At 35.6% G+C, this 24,767-nt stretch overlaps 2 protein-coding genes across 2 annotated transcripts; one reads left to right on the top strand and one right to left on the bottom strand.

Annotated features, from left to right (window-relative positions):
* The first annotated feature begins 41 nt into the window (after nt 1-41).
* Nucleotides 42-7,526, top strand: LOC127118685 (uncharacterized). The gene is made up of 22 exons (XM_051048935.1): nt 42-405; nt 725-1,321; nt 1,721-1,926; nt 2,220-2,291; nt 2,374-2,508; nt 2,588-2,706; nt 2,793-3,098; nt 3,218-3,305; nt 3,386-3,491; nt 3,585-3,698; nt 3,810-3,973; nt 4,069-4,189; nt 4,635-4,859; nt 4,949-5,139; nt 5,457-5,624; nt 5,737-5,842; nt 5,985-6,122; nt 6,224-6,385; nt 6,465-6,665; nt 6,762-6,956; nt 7,034-7,105; nt 7,180-7,526. The coding sequence occupies exons 1-22, from the start codon at nt 358-360 to the stop codon at nt 7,330-7,332; spliced, it is 3,687 nt and encodes a 1,228-aa protein (XP_050904892.1). The 5' UTR covers nt 42-357; the 3' UTR covers nt 7,333-7,526.
* Nucleotides 7,527-13,727: 6,201 nt separating this feature from the next.
* LOC127118683 (uncharacterized) lies at nt 13,728-16,743 on the bottom strand. The gene is made up of 6 exons (XM_051048934.1): nt 16,266-16,743; nt 15,432-15,522; nt 15,178-15,332; nt 14,446-14,473; nt 14,175-14,283; nt 13,728-14,057 (listed from the first exon to the last, which is right to left on the bottom strand). The coding sequence occupies exons 1-6, from the start codon at nt 16,449-16,451 to the stop codon at nt 13,976-13,978; spliced, it is 651 nt and encodes a 216-aa protein (XP_050904891.1). The 5' UTR covers nt 16,452-16,743; the 3' UTR covers nt 13,728-13,975.
* Nucleotides 16,744-24,767: the final 8,024 nt, after the last annotated feature.

The following is a 24,767-nucleotide window of genomic DNA, read 5'->3' as shown; positions in this document are numbered from 1 at the left end:
ACCATCAAAGGAAGAAGACAAAACAACACTAAAGAGAGAGAGTGTGTTTTCATTTTGTGTGGTTTTTTTTTTCTTCTTCTTTAATTTCTGAGTTAAGCTCATTAACAAAGGAAGCTTTTTGATTAAGCAAACCCTTTTAAATTTCTCTCTCTCAAATCTCACACCTATTTCCGTTTTCTGATTCTCTCTTTCTATTTTCTTTTACTACTAAAACCCTCCATTTTTATTCACATTTAACACTGCCATTTTTGTCCATTATTTTTGCAAAAAAAAGCTTCCTTTTTATGTTAAAGAACTAACCCATTGGTAGTGCATCTACATTGAAACTTTGGTTCTCTCAGATTTGTTTAGGTTAAGATGTTCACAGAAGGACTTGACAAAAACGCGCTTCGATGGGTCAGAGAGGTAATCTTTACTCGTTACTGTTTTTTTTTTCCACTTTTTTTCTTTGTCCAGCTTTGTCCAGCTTTGTTGCTTTGGGTTTTATCATAATGGGTTTCTCTTAATTCACCTCATTACTAATAAAGTTGCGATTTTTCTTTTGTTGTGTTAGTGATATGTAAAGTTCTGTTTTTTATAATTTTTGGTTGTTACTATTTTTGTGTTTTTTTTGTTGATGATGATGATTGTTAGAAGGAAATTGAATCATCCCAACACTACATTGAGATCATGTTGAGGTTTATGAAATTCTAACTTTTTTTTTTTGTATTTGGTCGTTAATTAGAAGGAAGTTCCATTCTCAAACACAACGATGAGATCTCGAAAGGATCCCATTAATGGGATGATGAGTGGTGGAGGAAGAGGGTTTGGATTACCACCACCAGCAAAATTTAGAAGTGGCCATCTTCCTGCAAATGGATTTACTGTGGCAGCGTCTGAGAGGTTTGACAGCGGTTCTAATACTGATATGGATGTTAGTGTTGATTCAGAGGAGGAAGTTTATGGTGGCGAGTATTCTTTGGATTCATCACCACAAGACAATAGAATCCCCAATGGTGCTGCTAGGAGAAACGGGAATGGTTCCCAGATGCCACGACCACGATATGCGAGCGATTACACGTTCTCTGATGTTAGTTCGTCTCGAGAAACACTGGCAGGACGGAAGGGATTGACGAGGGATCCAATTAGGAGAGCTACTTCTAATGTAAGGCAGAATGGTTTCATCGAGGATGAATCGTCGGATTCGGCGGACAGCTCAGAATTCTCTTCCACGCAAGTAGGAAGTGTCAATGGCACTCTTCCGAAAAGTAGGGCTTATGTGTCAGCAGGGTATGCTTCCAGAGTACCTTCAAGGATGAATCAACAAAGTTCTGCAGAAAAGGTGCAATTTTCTTATATATTTTTCTTAATTTCTTTTTTAAGCACTTGCTAAGCACGAACATCAGAAACACGACATTGACACTGATATGTGGACACAGGTAATAATTTGAAAAAAATGAATAAATTAAACGTAAGCACGAGTGTCTGTGTCGGTTTCAGACACTGACACGGACACACCTTTTTGCGGAGGTGCTACAGGGCTTGCTACTGCTTTCCCCTTGGTGATTGAATACTAAGTAGCACCAACACTTAAAACTGAAGCCGAGTTCAACATTAACATAACACCGACACATGTGGTTTACATTCTAATATTCCACTATCTCAAATTGTTACAAGTGTTACTGTCTTTGGCCGACCGAGATTAGCCTAACTTTGTGATTTGTGCTATGGTAATTTTCAGAATGGAAGATTATCGGACGACGAGGATGTTCCGAGTGCACCTCCATTTTGTGGTTCTACTCCAGAGATAAGACCAACTAATGAGCAAATTTCAACTTCTACAGCTCGCAGTACTCCAAATAAAGCAGAAGAATCAAGTACCTTAAAATCTGTAACCAGGGATAAGTTTGAGAACCATGGAGATGCAAGCTCGGAACAATTTGTCAGGTTAGTATATTTGGTTGAATTAGTAATTGCATGCTTCTCAACTCCGAGTTCTTAGTCTTCGTTAAACATACATGACATCGTAACCATACAGCATACACAAATGTATAGTAGTTTTAATTCAGTGCATAGTTGGAATCACGGGGAGTTTGAAGAAACTGTGTTGACACCGTTATCTTGTTGAAGCTCCAAATTGAAGCTTTTGCAAAAAAACGGTGGCATATCATGATTCTACCTAACTTCTCGTGTGTCCAAACACAATTTGATTTCATCTTAATCTTGATGTGTTTTGACAGACCTGCTACCGGTTCTGAGGGTGCTGCATCCTCTAATCCACATCCACCCCGCCTTCCAACATTTCATGCAAGGTATCGATATTAAACTTCTCGTTGATGTTGAATATTTTTCTCCTTACACGTGTTATTATATAACTACGTAAATTCATTTCAGTGCTCTCGGACCATGGCAAGCAGTAATTGCATATGATGCTTGTGCACGTCTTTGCCTTCATGCTTGGGCAATGCAATGTATGGAAGCTCCTATGTTCTTGGAAAATGAATGTTCTTTACTAAGGGATGCATTTGGGTGAGTTAAGACCAAACTCTTCCATCACTACTCTCTTCTGGTTCAAGTGTTGATGTAATCAATTATTTTTAATATGTAGATTGCGACAAGTGCTACTTCAACCCGAAGAGGAATTATTGGTGAAATGCAATGCAGAGCTTTCCAGCGAGGGTGTTGTGCCTAAACCAAAAATACTTATTGGCAAGTTGAAGGTGCAAGGTATATTCTTGTGTTATTATTTACCATTCAAATTATTTAACTTCTCCATAGTGAGTCTTTTGAGACATTCTTTCTTCACTTTTCAGTACGTAAAGTCAAAATGGGTGTCGACCCTCCTACTGGCTGTAGCATGTCATCCATAGTGACAGACAAAATTAAAATGGAATCAGTGCGATACCAATTCTCAAATTTACAGTCAAAAATATCTTCTGGTTGGCACGCTCTTAGGAAAGTCCGCTTTGTACCACATTTGCCTGCTAATGGCTCATTCACACACAAAAGCTTGGCATATGTGCATGCTAGCACTCGCTATATACAGCAAGTCTCTGGACTCCTGAAAGTTGGTGTAACAACTTTGCGGAGCAATTCAGCATCCTATGATGCTGTGCAAGGTATGTTAAAATGAGATTTGGATCATCTAAAGCGCTTAGGTTCTAAATGTACCTATGGTATTATCATTTCACTTATTTTGGCTTTAACTTCATCTTGTTTCATTCAATCTTATCATCAGAGACATTCTCGTGTTCTTTAAGACTGAAAAGCTTAGTTGAAGAAGATGCCATTAAGTTGCATCCTGGATCTGAAGAAACCCATATGTTGTAAGTTTTTTTTTCTTCTTTTTTGTCTTTTTCTAAATTCACAAATATGGTGGTTGAACATATTATGACTACCTTTACAGTTTTCCAGATAGTCTTGGAGATGATTTGCTTATTGAAGTTCAAGATTCTAAGGGAAAACATTTTGGCCGTGTTCTTGTCCAAGTGGCTGCTATAACTGATAATCCGGTAATATTTCATTGAACTTACTTTGCAGGAAGTTATTAGTGCATGTCACAAGTGATGATCATTATGATATAATTCATTTTCAATCTGAAACAGGCGGACAAATTACGCTGGTGGCCTATTTATCATGAGCCAGACCACGAGCTTGTTGGCAAGATACAACTTAGTATAAATTATACTACAAGTGCAGATGACAATAGTCATCTTAAGGTTAGTTTCGAAGAACATTAACTTGTTTTCTGTTATGTTGTTATCTAAGTTATTAACGAGTTTCAAAATTGAATATTTCTCATCATATTACATTTTGTCTCGTGTTCACAGTGTGGTTCTGTAGCAGAGACAGTTGCGTATGACTTAGTTTTAGAAGTTGCGATGAAAGTTCAAGGCTTCCAACAAAGGAACCTATTGTTAGATGGTCCGTGGAAATGGCTCTTGACAGAGTTTGCTTCATATTATGGTGTATCTGAGATATATACCAAACTGAGGTAATGGAAGTTGATGTGCAATTTTCTACAGAAATATTTAATTTACTATTGCGTTAATCATATACTCATAATATTCTGCATTTCTACTTGAATAGATATCTATCGTATGTAATGGATGTAGCTACACCAACTGCAGACTGCCTTAACTTGGTATATACTCTGCTGGCACCTGTTATAATGAAGGGAAATAGCAAAACTTCTTTGAGCCATCAGGAGGTATCATCGGCATCACTTTTATTCGATTGATATATGCTCTGTTTGGAAAAACGACTTAATTAAGCGCTTATTATATAAGTACTTATGTATAATCTATTTCTATAACAAAAATAAAGTCAAACCGCTTTCATATAATCTCATACTTTATGGAAATAATCAGTAAACAACTTAGGACATGTCATAAGTTTTCATATAATCTCCGAAACAGTCTCAGAGTCACAGGTACTTATGCAGGCAAATAATCTCAAATAAGTCAATCCAAAGATTCCTCTAATGTAACTTAGATTGATTTATATCATCTACTTTTGTAATTTTCTTGAAGTTTTTTTTGTAAGATCGACTATAGCCTAGTCAATATACTAATTTTAATTTGCATTTACTTACTTTAGATTGATTGACTTTTTTTTGCCTTATCTAATATGGCTCAATTTGTTCATCTTACCAGAACCGATTATTAGGAGAAACCAAGGAAGAAATTGAACAGATACTCTCACTTACTTTCGAGAATTACAAGTCACTCGATGAGTCATCTTTATCTGGTATCATCGAGGTTTTCAGGCCAGCATCTGATCGTGCAGCGCCCGCCCTGGAACCTGCTGTTAAACTTTACAAGCTTCTTCACGATATCCTATCTCCCGAGGCCCAAACTGCTTTATGTCATTATTTCCAGGTTAGGAAAATTTGAGTTTTCGAATATGATTATGACAATTGGTAATTGAATACACTTTTCTGTTTAATTAACAATTAATATATTTGCAGGTTGCGGCAAAAAAGAGGGCTAGAAGACACCTTTCTGATACAGATGAATATATTACACAGAATAATGAAGGTTGTTTGATGGATCATATGACTATTACTATTGCTTACCAGAAGATGAAAACTCTATGCACAAATCTCAGGAATGAAATCTATACTGATATCCAGATTCATAATCAAAATATACTTCCTAGGTATCATTCATTCCTCGAACTATCTTGTATTTACTTTGCTTGCACATTGCTTCTCATCTTGAATTTTGCTTATTTGTTGCATGTTTCTCACATTAACGATGTCTATTATATAGAATCTGTATGTGCACGTGATAACACGCTTTTCTCGGTATAAATACTTTTTTTTTAAACCTGACTAATAGGAATCATCAGTTGAGTCACTTTATTACTTTATTTGTTACATTCCAAACTAAATTTCTTCCTTATGTGTTTGTTTGTCAAGCTACTGTTATTATTATTTAATGATTCTAATACGGCTGTTTCAATATTTTCCACAGCTTTGTAGATCTGCCAAATCTTTCTGCTTCCATATACAGCACAGAGCTCTGCAACAGATTACGAGCGTTCCTCATATCTTGTCCACCGACAGGCCCATCATCACCCGTAGCAGAACTTCTTATTGCTACATCAGATTTTCAAAGAGATCTTTCAGCCTGGAATATCAAGTAAGTGCTCTATACTAGTGTTAGCGTTTAACTAGGAGCATATCTCTAATCATGTCGTCAAAGAATGAATCCTTTTTCTTAACAAACAAGTCATTCTTTATTTCTTTCTCAGTCCTATCAAAGGTGGAGTTGACGCAAAAGAGCTGTTCCATTTGTATATTCTTGTTTGGATCCAAGATAAACGTCAATCTTTGCTCGAGTCATGCAAATTAGACAAGGTACACTTTTTCTTCATTATTGCGACATTTTTTCATGAATACCATCTGTCGATCGGTGTTCAAAAGAACCTTTAGAAGGACTCGCTTAATTAATAAAATTGTCTTGTATTGACGAGGATGTTTAAATGCTTTGTTTTTGCAGGTGAAGTGGTCTGGAGTTAGAACACAGCATTCTACTACTCCCTTTGTTGATGACATGTATGAGCGGCTGAAGGAGACATTGACCGACTACGAGGTCATCATTTGCCGTTGGCCGGAGTATATAATGGTTTTAGAAAATGTATGTCAAATCTTATCATCACTTTCCTGTTTCCTCGTGATTTTTTCTTTTTCTCGTGAATCTTAGATGATGTCAAAATTCATTAAATCTTATTACGACAGGCAATAGCTGATATTGAAAAGGCCATTGTGGAAGCTTTAGATAAACAATACGCGGATGTATTAGCTCCTCTTAAAGAAAGCATGACTCCGAAGAAATTCGGGCTGAAATATGTCCAGAAACTTGCAAAACGATCTACATGCGCATACGTGGTTCCTGATGAGGTGTGTTGAATTTCACGGAAAAAAATCTTTTGGATAACACTTTGTTCAAACAACTGAAACTTATGTTACCTTTTCTCAGGTTGGAATTCTTTTGAACTCTTTGAAGAGAATGCTCGACACCTTACGTCCTAGGATTGAATCACAGTTCAGATCATGGGGTTCTTGCTTGCCAAATGCCGGAAATACAGCACCTGGTGAGCGACTCAGTGAAGTGACAGTGATGCTGAGAGCAAAGTTCAGAAACTACCTGCAGGCTATTGTGGAGAAACTCGTCGAGAATGTTAGTTGCTTTTCAAAAACTATTGTTCCGCAATACACATTTTAGTACAACGTGTTGTCAAATAGCGCTGATACGTATCTTTTGATTATGTTTCAGACGAAGTTACAGAATGCTACCAAGTTAAAAAAGATTCTTCAAGAATCCAAGGAAACTGTGGTAGAGTCTGATTTAAAAGGTAGAATGCAGCCACTGAAAGAGCAGTTAGCCAGTACTATAAGTCACATCCACAGTGTCTGCGAAACTCATGTTTTCATTTCCATCTGTCGAGGTTATTGGGATCGAATGGGCCAGGTAACTTCACCTTCGTCTCGGATTTCTCCACCTTTGAATTTTTTGTAACTTTTTCTCATGTATCCCTTATGTCACAGGAAATTTTGAGTTTCTTGGAGAACCGAAAAGAGAATAAATCATGGTACAAGGGTTCAAGGGTGGCTGTTTCTGTAAGTAACAAACTTCTCTTAATGCGCGCTCGCATTCGGATTTTATTGATTCTAACATGAGTGTATGTCTGCAGGTTCTGGATGATACATTTGCCTCACAGATGCAACAGCTTCTAGGAAATGCAATACAAGAGAAGGACATGGAGGCACCTAGATGCATCATGGAAGTTCGTTCTATGCTATGTAAAGATGCCCCTAATCACAAGGACAACAGTTTTTACTATTAGGCCAATTAATACACATGTAAATAATATGTAGCAGGAGTAAGGAACTCCAATATTGATCTTTACTTTACTGAGAAATGGGAAATAGTCATTTTTTATATACATTGGTAGGTATATGCAGTTTTATTAGCTTTTTGCATTCTATTAATCGAATCTCTTAGCCTTTTTGTAAGAAATGCAATCAAAGTTTTGCTCAACTTATTATTTGTTCTGACGGTTTGTTGTTCATACCATGCATCAGAGTTATTTTTCTAATTCATTTGGAGTATTAAAAAAGGTTTACCATGTAGCACAGAAAAAATATTACATTTAATTTATTCATTTTTTTAATTATTACTATTGTGTTTTTGGTAGAAGTATACTCTAATTAAAGACAATAAATTTATAAATAACATGTTTTAGTTTTCATAATGACTGTATGTATGATTTTTGACCTTATACTTTATACATTCTTCCCATCAAGCTTATGAAATATTTTTGTAATATTACTCTAATAAAAATGACAATTTTAGGATTAAATATGTTTAGTTCCAACAAAATCACAGTTTTAAGTTTAATTTCTCAAAAATATTTTTAATTTTAGTCTATGTTTATAAAATTAGGTTCTACTCTTACAACCTGCAATATATTGTGGAGAATTGAAATATAGTTAAAGTATAGCAATAATTAGTCATCGAATTCCTTAAATTAATTTAAAATTTTGTTTTAATTTCTTAACAATTTTTAAAAAATATTTATGGTCCTTTAAAATTAGTTTCGTTAGTATTAATGATCCTTTCTGTTATTACTGAGAAAATGTTAAGGGTGCCCTAAAGAATGACTCACTGAAGGATTAAAAAAATCATTATTTAAATATTTAACAACGCTTATGCTTTCTTCTAGAACGCGTTTGGATATTCTTGTTTCATTCATTTTTTGGGGGGATTTTTCTTTCTTGAGTTTGCATATGCATTTTAATCAAGCTTATTTTCAAGTTTCATTCCATATCTCTCGATTATAAAATTGTGTTTCTAGGGTTTTCATCTTCTCCAATGTTAAAGTTGTCAAGCAGTGCTTCAATGTCAAACAACATTCCATTGGAACATCTAAATCTATTCTTCGTAGAAACAAAGGAAGGAGTGTTATTGTCAAGATGAATGTGTCCTTCGAACTTTGAGTGACACGAACAATGTGAATTTTGGGGAAATTTTTTGGGATTGTAGAAATTACAGAAATTATATGAATAAGGATTGTAATTTCTTCAAGTGGTTAGATGTCAAAATTGTTGATTAAAAGGATTTGAAGATTGAAAGGCAAAAGAAGAAAATTTACAAATTGAAGAATTAGGTTCTCCACACTAAAGGATGGTTGAAAATGTCCATTGCGGTTGAGATTTTGAGCTTAGTGTTGAATGTTGTTTTTGTAACAACGTTTTTTTAGATTGAGATTTTATTTGTCACGAGTTTATGAGTGTATTGCATCTATCATGAGTTTATGAGTACAACCAACACTATCATGAGTTTATGTATTTGTGTGTCATGAGTTTATAAATGTACTTTTGTGTCATGAATTTATGAGTGAAATGTATATGTCATGATGTTAAGACCGTCATGAGTTAATGTATTTGTGTGCGATGAGTTTATAATTGTGTGCCATGATTTGTATCTGTCATAAACAATTTGCAATTGTGTACAATTTAGAACATAAATGCTTATAATTTGGAATTGTGTAACATATTTAGAACAGAAATGCATAACCATATCATTCCAATAATCAGAAAGAGAATTACATAATTTAATTCAAAGTGTCATTATAAGTTATATGATACACAAAGTGTCATTAATAGTCATAAGTTACAAAAGTAGCATTATAAGTCATATGACACATAAAAGTGACATTATAATCCATATGTTATAGAAATTATCATTACAAGTCATAAATAAAAAAAGAGGCATTATAAGCCATATGATAGACAAAAGTGACATTATAAACCATAAGCTACAAAGTGGGATATACGTCATTACATCAACCATTACACATCAAAACAACAAAGCATAACTATAAGGGTTGGCTTAGAATAAATTGTATGTCCTTTTGAAGTCTCCTTTTCTTTTTGGGTGGTTGATAAGTTGAAGTTGTAGATGATGCTGGTTGAGTTGAAGTTGTAGATGGTGTTGACTGGGTTGAAGTTGCAGATGGTGTTAGCTGAGTTAAAGTTGTAAGTGGTGTTGGTCGAGTTGAAGTTGCAGATGGTGTTAGCTGAGTTAAAGTTGTAAGTGGTGTTGGTCGAGTTGAAGTTGCAGTTGGTGTTGGCTGAGTTGAAGCTGCAAGTGGTGTTGACTGAGTTGAAGTTGCAGGTGTAGAGTCACGTTATGCTTCCTGAGTAACTAGAGGAGACAACTTGCATGTGGCCTTGTTGTGACCATCCTTATGACACTGATTGCATTTGATATCAATTTTGTCTCGTTTCAGCTATGACTCATTTCTCACTTGTTCTCCAGCCTCCTTGTTCCTTTTATTCTGGGTATACTAGGTTGCCTTTTTATGGGTGGTGGTTGTAGATCAACAATATCTGTTTTAGTCAAAAGAGATTCCACATTAACTAGATATAGAACTGGTGCATAACAACCGCATAACAATCCTTTTTGTGACAATCAGGCACAAAACCATCAATTTCTAAGTGTTGATATTTCATGCATGAAATTGCATGGCAACACTGTCAGCATCCACCTTTTACACGAACATTCATGTTTTGAAAGATTGACAACGAATTTTTTTCATTGAATGATATATGCATAACCTCGTAGTCAAATTCATATGCACGCCTATTACAGATGTAGAAAACACAAGCACAACCCATAAGGTATAGATGCAGAAAACACAAGCACAACCCATAAGGTACAAATGCATAAAACACAAATCACAACCTATAATAAGTCATAAGGTACAAATGCATAAAACACAAAACACAAAACACAACCTATAACAAGTTATAAAGTATAGATGCACAAATTTATCTAACAATCCAATGGTTTATTCTCTGTTATTCCTTCTCCATTCTCTTGTTAATATATGGTAGAATATTACCATCAAATTTGGAATCTCCTGTCTATTGGACTCCCACCTTTGCATAAGGTACACTCTAATTTCTTGAATCCTAGTCACAATAGACTTGGCTCTTGCAATATAAATAATGAGTTGAATGCCTCTGACATGTTTTTCACCAAAGTATCACACTTTGGACTAATTCTAAACCTTGATTTGCTCTAGAACCTTGGTTTAATCTTCAAAATATGCTTGAATGCCTCCTCATTAACTTCTCATTTCAAGCATTATTATTTCCCAAACATTTACATGAGTAGTAGTAGCAGTCTTCCACGTCAGTTCCTTTAAATTAAGACTTGGAAACTTTTCTTTATAAAATTGTTGTATAAATGCCTACACAAATGCTCCAAAAAGTGACTTATACAAATATCACATATCGAATATGACTTATACAAATATGCGTACCTAACACAAAACCTTTGGTCAAGCTCTGGTAGTAACTCATCAAGTACTAGCAATAAACCATGCATTGGAGTTAAAACAGATCAATATTGAATGTGTAAATATGAAACTCCTAAATGTGTAAGAAATAATTAAAACAGATCAGTCATATTCACCTTTTTTTATCACTTATCAATTTATAAGTCTAGCATAATCTGACACCTCATAAATCAGATGTAAATAGCTCCAAAAACCAACTCCATGAATCTTTGGTTTCACCCTAAACAACAACAAGTGTTATTGGCAACACTTGGTCATTTGGATCCCTCCCAATAGCCTTTAAAAAAGCACTAATCCAATCCTACAATAGGCCTGCACTTGTAAAAACTATTTTTTCAAGATTTGAAGCATATATAAATCCTCTGAAAATGTGAATTGAGAGACCTATCACGATGGTCACTACTTTCCTCTCCACTTTGAATTGGTTGACACGTAATTTTCACAGTTGATCCAGGGTTTGTCCTTAATAGCTCATGATCATAATCATGGATTCTTGTATATTTCTCCCTAAATGAAGCATCAGCAATGTCAACAGTGTGTGACTTTTCTCTGTATACAAGTGTTTTATTGATCCCTACATTCCACTTTTGTTTTGTTTTCTCCACTATTTCAGTCAACTTCAAATTAGGATTCTCTCTTACATTACTTTAAATCTTTTTGTCCAACCACTTGGAATTAAGGAGTCTAACCTTATAATCCCTACTGCATGTGTGCATGTCCACTATTTTTCTCACTACCAAGTCTCTTCATCTTGTATTTTTGCACAATATGAATCTCATGGACAACCTTTCTTACATGTCACTCTCATCCTCTTGTTATCATTTTTCTTTAATTTCATGTTTCTACGATAATGAATGACATATGTTCTAATTGCCTCTTTAAAGTAATCCTTGGTAGCAAAAAAATCCTTAATTTCCACTTGTAGCCCTCCATTCTTTTTGGAAGCTTGAAATTTTGAAAATCATCTTTTAAAACCTCTTCATCTTCACTATCATACTCTTGAGGTAACTCATCACTATCATATTCCTCAATGTCACTCAATCCTCTAAAGCTTTCCTTTAGAACCTCACCTTCATTCACATAATCAATTGAACCACTACCTTCAACTAATTCTTCCACCTACCTTTGTTTCCTTGGTCTCCCAACTTTGGTTTTGCCCTTCCTCTTTCCTTTACCTTTGCCATTCCTATTTCCCTTACCTTTTTCTTTTCCTTTGTCATCCTCATTATCAACTACAATCTCTTCACCAATTCCTATATCATCCTCATCTGAATTTTCAAAGTTCACATTCAAAGCACTATCATCTTCACTACCACCACCATGTTTTTGATTACATTACAATCCCTCATCTTCTTCTTGGTTACAAACTACTCCCTCAACTTCTCAATCCTTTTGAACACGTACCAGATAAGGTGTGACATCGAATACATCAGCTTCTTGATCGCATACCATATAATTAGTGTCCCCCTTCAAAGTAATATCCATTATTACATCCTCATATTCAGTGGTCTCTTCCAAAGTAACATCCTCACATGAACATTTTTGGTCAATGCTTTCAGAGGTCTTCTCCAAATTAACATTTTCACATGAATATTCTTGGTCAACTGCATTTGTATCTTTTACATCTGTGTTCTCTCCTTCATCAAACTTGTCACTCAGATTATTCAAATCTTCAAAAATATCGAAATCATCAAAAGTACCATTTACACCATTATTCAAATCATCCAAATTATCGTCTTCTAAACTATTGAGATCCTTCAAACTGTCTTTATCTCTTATCTCACATTATTTATTCTTTTCATTGGTCTTACATTGTTTTCTAAAAAGAGTATTGACTCTTCAATATAAATTTGATGCATGACATATAAATGCACATTCCCCTTAATTAGTACTATAATTTTCATTCTTTTTGTTCTTGCATCATCTTTCAAAAAAACTAACTCATTAATATCCATTGCATCATAATACCATAAACTCTTCACTTTTGGATACCCTAAATCCTTTAAAGCATCCAGAATCTCAAAATAACTCCAGAAATCAGGATCTACTTCTCAAACTTTCTCTAATCCTTTGTAACCTAATTTGTTAAACTCAACACCCCCTTCCCCCATGATGGATAACACTGAAATCTATCAATCATGACCTAATCGGACAAAATAATGACGAAATCAATCTTTGAAGAAGAAGAAGAAAACAAAAAGATTTACTTTTTAATATAGTAAACAAATGATCGCATCTTAGAAGAAAACTAAAAATGAACAATGGTGAAAATATTTTTGTATCATCTTTGCCACTAAAAGTTTCAGAGTAAGAGAGTAGAAGGGTGAACTAGGGTTCGAAATTGAAGAGTTTCAGAATGAGAAGTGTGCTTTTGTTTGTAGGTAAAGAGTTCAGAGGTTATATTGTTAAAGTTGGAAATGATTTTCATAATTTAAGTTAAAATAACTTTATTAATAATTTAAAAAATAAAACAATAAATCACGTCATATTTTAGAAATACGGCACAATTGCGCCATTTATCGATTTTTCTATAAAATTTAACATCATTTAATGATTTTTCTATAAACTTTAACATAAGAAACTTGTTAAACTATCATAAGGGCTTTAGAGCGAGACTAAATTGAGACAATAAATTAAGTTAAAGGACCAAAAGATGAATTAAATCTAAAATATAATAAAAACTGCATATTTAGGGTAATTACAAATGGCAATGTGCATTGCGGGTCTTCTAACACCTTCCAAATAGAGGGAGAGAGAGAAACAGAGCATAAGCGTCTGATACCGAGAAAAATGCAGGTTATGTGTAAGGGCTTGAAATAGTGAATCTTATTTGCACTCGGAGCATTTGAATAGAGATATTTACAAGATCGAAATCAAATCAAATCGAAGTACATTGGTTATGTTTCAGGGCTTGAAATAGTGAATCTTATTTGCACTCGGAACATTTGAATAGAGATATTTACAAGATCGAAATCAAATCGAATCGAACTACATTAAAGATCAATTGATCTGTAGTGCAAACAAATTGAACTGTACATAAAACTGAATTGCAGCAGCAAGCAAAGCAAAGTAAACAGTTAAATTACTATATCACAATGTTCCTCCCAGCTGCATTGCCAACTCAGATTAGCTTTGATATCACTTGACAAGAAGTCCAGAATGCTTTAGTTGCAGCCCTTAGAATAACAGGATTTTGATATATCCTGTCAAGAATGAAATTGTTAACTAAAAACAGAATTTAACCATGTAGCATTGATCTGATTATAAATTAATCAATTCCTATATATTTGAAGAGAATAGGAGGTGAGTCGGCCACTTACCCTATGGCTGTAGCCCCCCATGATGCAACATTATAAATAACTTTGCTCCCATCCCAGGCCTTTCGAAGCTTTCCCTTTTTCTTTTTCACCGAAAATGTCTTGCTGAGTGCTGATAAAAACACACCAAAATGAAGTTTCAGAAATCTGCTCCTAATCTTTTATCTAACTAACAATAACTGTCTATACTCTAAAGCAGAGCACAAAATATTATATGGAAAAAATGTAGGCCAAGAAAAAGATGTCATATTAGGAGGGAAGCAATCAAACTCACCATCCTGGAGTTGATTTGGAGTCAAATCCTGCAGAAAAAAAAAAGCGTTAAATTAGAGAAAGGACAGGCAACAGTAGAAAATTAAGATAAAACCGATGCATCAAATACAATATATTTCCCATTATTGATCAAAGTCAAGACATAGTTAGTAGGATTTGATTTATCTTAAGTTATGACAAAAAAAAAGCATAAAATAAAACTTGTTTTAACTTTAGTCAACAATTAATAGTGCATCATCATCTAACTATTCTATTCATATCAGATTATTCTGTGCAAGTGGTTGTAATTGAACCCTTTTTATGCATACCGCCATAAAATAAAACACAAAAAGTAAAGCAAAAGCGATTAAGAATCCATAATCTGCAATTCAAGAATATATGACATTAATTGAAGGTTTTCGTAGTTTTTAACGTTACAGAAAGGTAAGAAGAACAAAAGAAACAAAAAATATTTAAATTCCAACTAATCCCGATTGCTGAAAAAGCGTGCATATAGGACAAGTTAGACAACCTTAGAAAAGGTTAGGGTAGAATAAGTCCCTCCTCACAATCCTTACTTATTTCAGTGTGGAATTTGCAGCTCAACTGACGATCATACATTTAGATTTTCATGTTGGTCTATTCATTACAGTCCAACTATAGCGCAAGTCTACCGTATATCGCATTAAATTCCGAGCTATGGTGTGGAGTATCCAATCTCATAACAAAAGAATATGCAGAAAACAATACATACCTTGGTTTTCTTAAGAGACAACAAATAGGCAGCCATAAAGCAAGCAATTCCATCCACTATATCATCTTGTCTAACAAGAACATAATCTTCTTCATCAGAGTCAACACCTTCCCAAAGATCATTTTCACTGACCAAATCCCAAGAACTACCTTCTTCTGCAACAATCCAAGCAAGCTAAATCTCATTAAAATCCCAAAACCCAAACAAAAAAGAAAAAACATTCGAAACTACAACGAAGATGATTCATTGCATACCAACTGTGTTCTGATAAACCGACGCCTGTGCACACTCTAACTTCTCAAGGAAATCAGGGCACTCAAGTCTTGATTTAAGCAAGTCACACAACTGCACAAAAACAAACAAATAATGCCACACTTTAAATGGAAATATTATTAATAATCTCCAACGATGAAGCAGTTGTTTTCCAATCAAGCACACCCAACGCTAGTGGCAACCAAAAGGATCAACGGCTCTAATAACTTCCATCAAAGCTAGTCTATTACTACCTTTGCGCATAATACAAACTCCATTTCAAACTACTAGAAGCATTTATTACTTTTTTTTCTTTCAAATATACCCTTAATTAATGCTAAGCTGTACTAGTATTTAGGAGATGAAAAGCCAGAGTTGAACATATCTATATACAAAATGTTGTATTTTTATATTTTGATAATAAAACAGCTTATTCGAGCTTATTCATAAGAGCTTATTTTGTTAAGCTGCAAATAAGCTGTTTATCCAAAAGACCCTAAATGTGCAAAAGGAGCTTATGATAAAAGTGTTTGAATCCGCTAACATAATTCAATTATACTAGTACAAATGAAAAACTAAAATAAACCTCTTAATAAAAAAAAAATTCAATAGGATTAGATAAAACTCTAAGATAAACCTCTTAATGTGCCATAAAGACACGCAAAAATAAAATAAAAAATCAAACCCTAGTTAACTCGAAGCTAACTTCAATTTTTTTAATTTAATTCAGTAAATTCGCTATTGACGGAATAAACAAAACACATAACCTAGAAGAGAAGAAAAACTGAAATTCAATAATTTTTTGCATCAATCAAAACGGGAAAGGTAAGAGTTACCTGATCGGCTTCTGGATCGGGTGGTGTAGAAGGGAGACTTTCATCATTAGAATCAGAAACATCGCCGTCGTCTTGATCGGAAGCGTTATTGATGAGTTCAAGGGCTCGCTGACACTGTTCCAAGACGGCTTGAAGAGTTTTCCTCTTGACCCGAACCGGTTCGGGATCCGACAGAAAAGCTTCCATTCCGTTCCGGTTCAGAGAGAATGAAAAACTGGGGTTGTTTCTGATTTGGGAACCCTAGACGATGAGGAAAAGAGAAGGGAATATTATTTTTTATTTTTTTTAATTAATTAGTTAATTAATGTTGTTGAGGTGAAAACTGAAAAGAGAGAAGAATAGCACGTGCATTTTTATTTGATGTTAAATTATGATAGAATGTTGTGGCGTGAGGGTTTTGGGTTGGAGTGGTGGAATGGGATGGGAAGAAAACAGAGAGAAGATGGCTGGCAGGTGATGCCGTCAAGGATAAAATCGAAAGTTACCAAGCTTGGGCCGTCGCTTTCGTTTATATTGGCTCTAGGCATGTTTTTTATTTTTTTACTTGGTTTATTTCAATTATTATGATAAGTTACGTAACTTAGAAGATACGTAGACAATTAAAGATATATACTTAAAAAATAAATAATTCAAAAATTCAAAATTATAATTTTTTAAAATATAATTTTTTAAAATTCAACAAATATAGGATAAAGAAATGAGTCTGACGAGAGATCCAAATTACATGAATTAATGTATAAAGTCATCTCATATAAAGACTTCTGATTTTCACCACATATTTTAATTATTTTTAATTCTAGGATGGAACATTGACGTTGTTTGTGAGAATCGGACTTTCGATTCTCATGAAATTCCTCGAATGGATCATCTTAGATCCAAATTTAGATCTATATAAGAATTAACGAAGAATTGAGGTAATGACCTCCAAGATCATACTGAAAGTTCTCGATCAACCTTTCAGTCTCACATCACCTCAATTATCCACCATCAATATGACCTTTGTTGTAACAACTTATGGCGTAAATCCATTACTGAAATACCTTTTTTCCATGAGGTGATGAATCTCTAAACGATGAGCGAAGATTGTATCGCACAAAAATTATTAGATCGCGACGAAGCAAATCGAACTTCAGACGCATGATTATCAGAAATCAAAACAATTACCATCGTGAATTGTGTTACACATTGTTATGACGTGAAGTGTTAAATATTCTGATTTCATTATACCAAATATTATTATCACCATCGAGAGTCACAACGTTGTTATATTCATTGGTGGTCTGTCGATTGGAACGTTTTTTTTCCTTGGCACTTAGATGTTGAGTCGAGAAACGGAGATCTAAATGTAAACACGTTTGAGGAACGAGGAAGTTCCAAGAATCACAAATATGGACCTACTAGTGATCCAGAAGTTTCCACCACTGAGGAAGTCCTTACGAGATACCTCGTAAGCAATAAACTCCTAGCGATGATTTCTGAACTGATGCGATCAAATTACCAAATCTACACTGACTGGACTAGACATACATGATAACAAAGATCTCTTTGGTTTTAGTAACTTTATAGCTTACTCTATCAGAGCGACGCTTTCATCTAACCCTATGCCCGACTTCACCGACCCGCTAGGAGGTATATTACAAAAAAAGGAGACTAAGCATGATTCGCATGAACCGATGAGAGATCTAGTCTTGAGAAAACTTTATTTCCATATTACAATACTCTCAACATATGCGAGATCTGATTTGATCCCGTGAGATAAATTTATGCACCCCTTGTAAGCACATTGTCAACTAAGCTTTAAATGATTATGGAGAGCATATACATCTAAGTAAATGGAGGAAAATATGGCGCCACCAATCTATTTTAAAGGTCTAATTCTATCAAAGAATAGTGTCGTCGAGCTATTCCCAGACATAGTTAAGCGTCTACAATCTTCAAAGAGTAACGTTTATGAAGACAACGACCTTCATATGACACCCATTAGGTAAGGGTGCATAGACGAATCTGAGGCAGACCATCGCCCCTTTTGGACAGACGAAGAGAAAGCTTTCTCGGTTGAAGGTATCGTCAATCGAGGGATAGGTAAAAGGAAGGAGGACACTATATCCTTGTAGCTTTCTTTGCAAGTTAAAACCTCTATAAAGCTTATTACTAGATTTTAATTATTAGTCAGTTAACTGTGAAATAATGCAATCATAAATAGTTGTGTAAGTCTATGTAGGACGGTATAAGGCACTATCTTAATACAAGTTTCATGTTTAAGGAACACTTTTCTCAACGTATATGGTGCACCCCCTCTTAGGAGCTAGCCATTCTAATAGTGCAGCGGTGGAGCCTAGAGACGTCCACCCCGAACTAGGTATACCCTAGGGGGCAGTGACATGAACCTTTATAGGCATTTGCAATTATTTTTGATGAATTTTAAGTTGTTTTGATAAAAATAGACCAAGAAATAAGAAAAAATTGAAGAAGTGAAGAAAAGAGAAACAAAGATGAAAATATGAAGAATTAACACGCCAAAAGGCTAAATAACTACTAGATAATTCGTGTGCGCACCAGCTTGCATAGTGTGCATGATGAGGCGCTTTTTATGGATCGCATGCGTGACCAAAATCATCATGTGCACAATGTTGTATTGAAAACAAATTTGTCTGCGCGGGAAAAGTAGATTGTGTGCGCGATGGTGACATATTTTGATGCATTTTTAACATGTTTAAAGGGCATAAAGGAATATTGTTTAAGGGTTTGACAATTTTGGATTTAGAAAGTCACAACAAGGATCATTCGGGTGAAAGGTAATAAGACCCTAATCATAGGTGTCGTCCGGGGAGATGCGCACGATGTAAAACATGTTGAAGAACAGTTGGAGGGAAGGCTTCCAAGACTTGCTCAACTAAAAAATATAACACCTTCATGTAAGCTCATGCCTCCGAATGAAGTTGGGAGGGTAAACCTTCAAGTGTTTCAGAACGGCCACCTCAAAGTCCAAAAAAGGGCAATCGTCATTCTATCCTGGTGAACAATCACTCAAAAAATGGGACCAAGAATTCTTCAAAAGAGCTACTGATAATTTATTATTTGTGAGAGATTCAAGTCTTTATTACTTGATTTATTTTTTTGTTAGCATACTTTACTAGGTTAATTCAAGTCTACTTTATTGTTTTAGTTTAAATTATGTAAAGTATAATACGTGCTCTCATTTGTGAGTTTTATGTGTTTGTCACTTGTGTAGAACTACTCAAATGATAAGTTCTGGCATGACAGAATGGGAGTATCAAGTGTGGAAAATATAGTTCAAGTGAGTTGGAAAACTGAATGGATAAGACCAAAGACTACAAGATAAAAATCTATATAAGCTATTGCATACTAAATTACGCATGTTGCTTGTCTGTCTGTGCAGTTGACCTGCCAAAATATGTATTATCCCCTATACACTGAAGTTGTATTGCCTGATGCTGATTTGAGGAAAAGGAGAATGAATATGTTTATTTCCTTGGGCCAAAACAATGAATATTCATAAGGCCTATGATCCAATGACAAGACTTGTAAATCAAACTAACCCATGGTTGAAGGAGAGGAATGGATGAATATATCAATGAACCGTGCACTAGAAGCATGTGGCCAAGGATCAATGACTGAGCATGGATCTAGGGATGAAGTGAAGTATAAAGCCAAGTGGATGCCTTGTTAACGAGGTACATGATAAATCTCCAAAGTAAAGGCATGATCATGCCTGATCAAATGCCTCGAGATAAATGATTTACCCCGCTAGTGAAAGGGTCCACCAATGTCATATCCCAATAAGTTATGGTTTGATTTATTGGTCCACCTCAAATTGCTAATGAACCCTAGTTTCCACCAGGTGTAAGCTCAAAGCCATGAATTCAAGTTACCTGCTCCTTTGTGTTGAGTCATGCTTATGCAAATGAAATGAATGCTTATGATGATATGCAAATGATTAAGGTTATTGACCCAGATGATTATTATGAAGGGTATGGTAAATTTTGGGGTACGACAAGCCCCTACTCTGGTAACCCCGAGTCAACTATTACAGTTTGGACCAACTATAGTTTCTTCTTCTTAACCTTCACGAACACCATACAAGGATGTTGAAATTCTTCAAGTATTATCCACATCACCTCCTAAGCAAAATTTGACAACTAATATTGTCGTTGCCGGTGATTTATGGACACATTCACATGTCTGACAGAGGTCCTATATAAACTCATCGACAGTCTCTAGCCAAAAAGCGGCAAACCACTCAAATTCTTGTATGGTCGTGCTATTGGTGCCTCAGTACTAAAAGTTGAATGGCTTACTGACTGTCTTGCATCTAGAACTATCTTACTACCTAAAAATACATGATTCTTCATTAAAGATCAGCATGCGACGTGCTTATTCAAAGAAATTTTCTACCATAAACATAAAGGCCTTAGAATCACATTTAAATCAGTCGCTTCATACCTTATATGAATTATTTATCAGTTCACTTCCCGAAACACGCATTTCATTAAAGGATGTAATCAGGTGTCTAGCTTTAATAACAAATTCTTACGCAACCAGAGAATTTTTTGTGCCTTTGTTCAGAAGGTTTGATATTGTAGATTATAAAAGTGCAAGTAAGGTACCAATAACTAACTCAACATTATTAACGTTATGCACCATCTAACAATTAGTCGATTGCCTGACATTAAACTAACTACTAACTTAAAAGTCTTAACTTACTAACATCCTAACCTAATCAATACTAACACTCACTAACTATTTTCTAAAACTAATTAACTGTCAAATAACAGTTCAATTTAACAATGTTAAAATCCTAACTAACTTCTTCATTGAGATTAACCAACTTTAACAATGCCCAAACTCTAACAAACATGCCCCATTTGATAGCCCTATTTGGTTATGTGATACGGTGAACTGACTTTGTGTTTTTGCTTTGAAAAGCAACGTTGCGGATAGCAAGAGTTGCCATCGACTTTTCTTTTATCCAATAAGGAAAGGCGGAAAAGAACAGGAAATACCTTGATTAGATTTTGAGTTCGGGAGGTACATTATACAAATGGAAGGTGTTAGCACCCTTTGTATCCATGGTTATCCATGGGCTCTTAATTGCTTAACTCACTTATGTTTTCCTTGTTTGAGAAAGTGTTTGAGAAATATGGTGTGTTTGGAAACTATTTTGAAATGAGAGTTTAACTTTGTAATGATTCTTGTACGAATGTATACAAAGTGTTTATCTCGTTTGATTTTGACAGATATTTAGAAAAATATAACTCGACGATGATTCTGGTGCGAATGTATACCAAGTGATGATTTTCTAAAAGATGTTTTGAAAAGTGTGAGGTGTGAAAAGTATTTTAAGTTGTGAGCAAGCATTTAAGAGTTATACCTAACCAAGGTCTTTATAGGTATTTCCTATCCTTAGGAGGGTAAAACTGTCCTTACTATTGAGAAGTAAGTAGTCTTATCCTTTGGATGTAAAGGGACATCGTGGGATCGTCGATTGGTCATTGAAGGCAACATTCGTAAGGATACCTTAGCATTCGAAGGGACGATCATCATTTTATCGTAGGCTACAATGAAGGGTCATCGAGGGACAAAGTCATATATTCGAAAGGCAACGTTCGAGGGACAAGGTTTATCTCGTAGGGACATTGACCTTTTGATCGGAGGGACTATGACTTATCTGTTTAGGGATGATGATGATTTAATCGAAAGGGTCTTTGCTAAGGGTATCCCCATATTCGCGGGACATGACCGTAATATCGTAAGGCAACATAGAGAGGGACAAGATCATATATTCGAAGGCAATGTAATCAGTCAAGTAATCAGAATAAATCTCCACAATGGTATCCCACAAATAAAGTGGAATACCGAGCTATCTCTTCAAGAATCATGGGAGCCCTTACAAAAACTCAGCAAACATGTTAGAATAACGGGATGAGGTGCAATCAAGAGTTGCACCGAACAAAAGAATCATAACAATAATAATGTCAGGCAAACAGCGTGCAAATGCAATAGAAAACATGTCAAATAAATACCGAACATATCAGAATGCAAACAGAAAAAAAATTAACTATTGTCATGTTCGCTACTGCCTCGCCTAGCGAACCCTCGCTACATGTTCGCTTAGCGAGGTGCTAGCGAACGACTGCGGGTTCTGGGTTCTTCTTTGATACTGGTACGATTTCGGAAACCCCAAACCCTATGGCATCCATTACAGAAATTACATGATCGAATATTCAAAGTTTTGTTTTACACATTTATGCACATCTAAACCCACATGCAAAACCTGACGATATTCGCCTTTCCAAATTCAACCATAATGCCTCATACATTTAGAAATTTCAAATTGGGAGCATAGAGTAGTGGGAATAGGGCAAACCTGATTGGAGGGATCAAATGAAATTGAATTTGCACCGTTGGGTTTGCCGGGCAAGCTTAGGGTTTATGCCTGATAGGGTTGATGGAGGTAACATTTGTGCAGATGAGTTCTCTGAATTAGCTTCTAGGGTTTTCTCCCTTGTTTTTCTGATCTCTCGTTGTCTCCCCTTTTTCAACTGAAGTTCTGGAATTTATAGCTGATTTTTTGTGTCTTGGTGGGCTCAGACTAAAGGCAATTCAGGCCCAGAATTTTTGTATATCCGCAAGCTTCGCTAGGCGAGTGAGCTAGCGAAGGGTTCGCTAGGCAACACTCAGCGAGTGTTCCAGCGAATGCTCCCAGACTTGGATAAAAGCATAGTTAGTACTTACTCGCTAGGCGAGCAGGTAGCGAGCATTCTAGTAGCAAAATCAACAAGGTTCGCTGGAGCGAAGGAGAAAGCGTGGGCTTCGCCTAACGAAGGTTTTGCTCGCCTAGCGAGCATGACAGTTCAGGTCATCTTCTGGATTTGGTAGCCTGTGCGCTGGATCTTTGTTCCTTTGAAAAATGAATAGACCTCTGTTGAAAGTATAAAAATTAACAGGCGAATTTTGGGGTATGACAGCTGCCCCTGTTGAATATTCTTAAACCGAGAGAATTAGAATGGTATGTACGCCATTCGTGATCTGGAGGTGGAAGATTATTGAACACTTAGAATGCCCCGAAAATTTGCACTTGTTAATTAAAGGATAGTCTTGAGGAGATGGGCTTAAAGATGCCATCAAGAAAGTTTGATGACGAGAGCTTCAGAGTGCGTCGTATATTAGACCATATCTGAAGACATGGGTGTCACATTGGGTCGTACGCTAGACCGTATAATGATTCATCCATTAGGTGATATTAGGGTGAGCTGAACCTGATGAGATAAGGATCAGAATGGGTCATACGTTAGACCGTATCTGAGTAGCAGAATGAGCCATTCATTAGGCTGTATCTGGAGAAATAAAGATCAGAATGGATCGTACGCTAGATCGTATCTGAGTAGTAGAATGATCGTCCATTAGGCTGGTGACTTCACTGGGGATGAAAGATCAGAATGGATCATACGCTAGATCGTATCTGAGTTGCAGAATGAGCCGTCCATTAGGCTGTATCTGAGATAAAAAGTAGTCGTACGCTAGACTACATTTCAGAATGTACCGTACGCTAGGTAGTATCTGAGTAGCAGAATGAGCCGTCCGTTAGGCTGTATCTGGAGAAGTAAAGATCAGAATGGATCGTACGCTAGATCGTATCTGAATAGCAGAATGAGCCGTCCATTAGGCTGTATCTGATGATAAAAGGGGTAGTCATACGCTAGACTACATTTCAGAATGTACCGTACACTAGGTAGTATCTGAGGGGATGAATATCCAAATGGGTCGTACGCTAGACCGTATTGGAACAGTTGAAGGAACCATACGTTAGGCTGAATCAGAACGAGCCATACGTTAGGCTATATCTGATGATATTTGTATATGTTGTATTTGCAATAAATGTCTGGGATGGGCTTAAAGATGCCATCATTAGGAGGATATCAGAATGCTTGTCACAATGAATATTCATATGGATTATATATGAGAAATGTATCTGAATCTTGAATGTAATTGATAAAGATCCGTCTTAATGAATCTTTATTTTGACTGTATCAGGAGGATAATTAACCTGAAAAAAAAGTTAGCTTCATGCCAGGTTATGATGCATGAGATGTTTTATGCTCTTGAAAATAAATGCGAACATTGCATGCATGCATATGCTGTGAAATGATGTATGAATGAATTATGCGTCTGAAAAATTTGCCATGGGAAAATAAATCCCGATATTCTGGTTGGAGACATTTGTATTGATGACCCTCTCTTAGTTGGGGATATTCGGTTTATATCTGATGGTAGAAATATTCAACAGAACCTGACTGGGGATAATAAAGATGACCAGTCTGTCTAGTAGTGCCAATTTCTTCGAGGAATAACTGGTTTTGCTGGGGAACCGGATTTGCAACCGGATTCGTTGGAAAGCATGGTTAGACCTTATCCTTGATCCTAAAGTCTTTTAGTAATTGCTATTTCTATTTTATGCATGTATTTTTGGTAAACATAGTC

This window comes from Lathyrus oleraceus, chromosome 2, assembly GCF_024323335.1.
Source record: "Lathyrus oleraceus cultivar Zhongwan6 chromosome 2, CAAS_Psat_ZW6_1.0, whole genome shotgun sequence".
Taxonomy (NCBI): domain Eukaryota; kingdom Viridiplantae; phylum Streptophyta; class Magnoliopsida; order Fabales; family Fabaceae; genus Lathyrus; species Lathyrus oleraceus.
The sequence above is the reverse complement of the archived record's forward strand: the minus strand, read 5'-3'. Positions and strand labels throughout refer to the sequence as shown.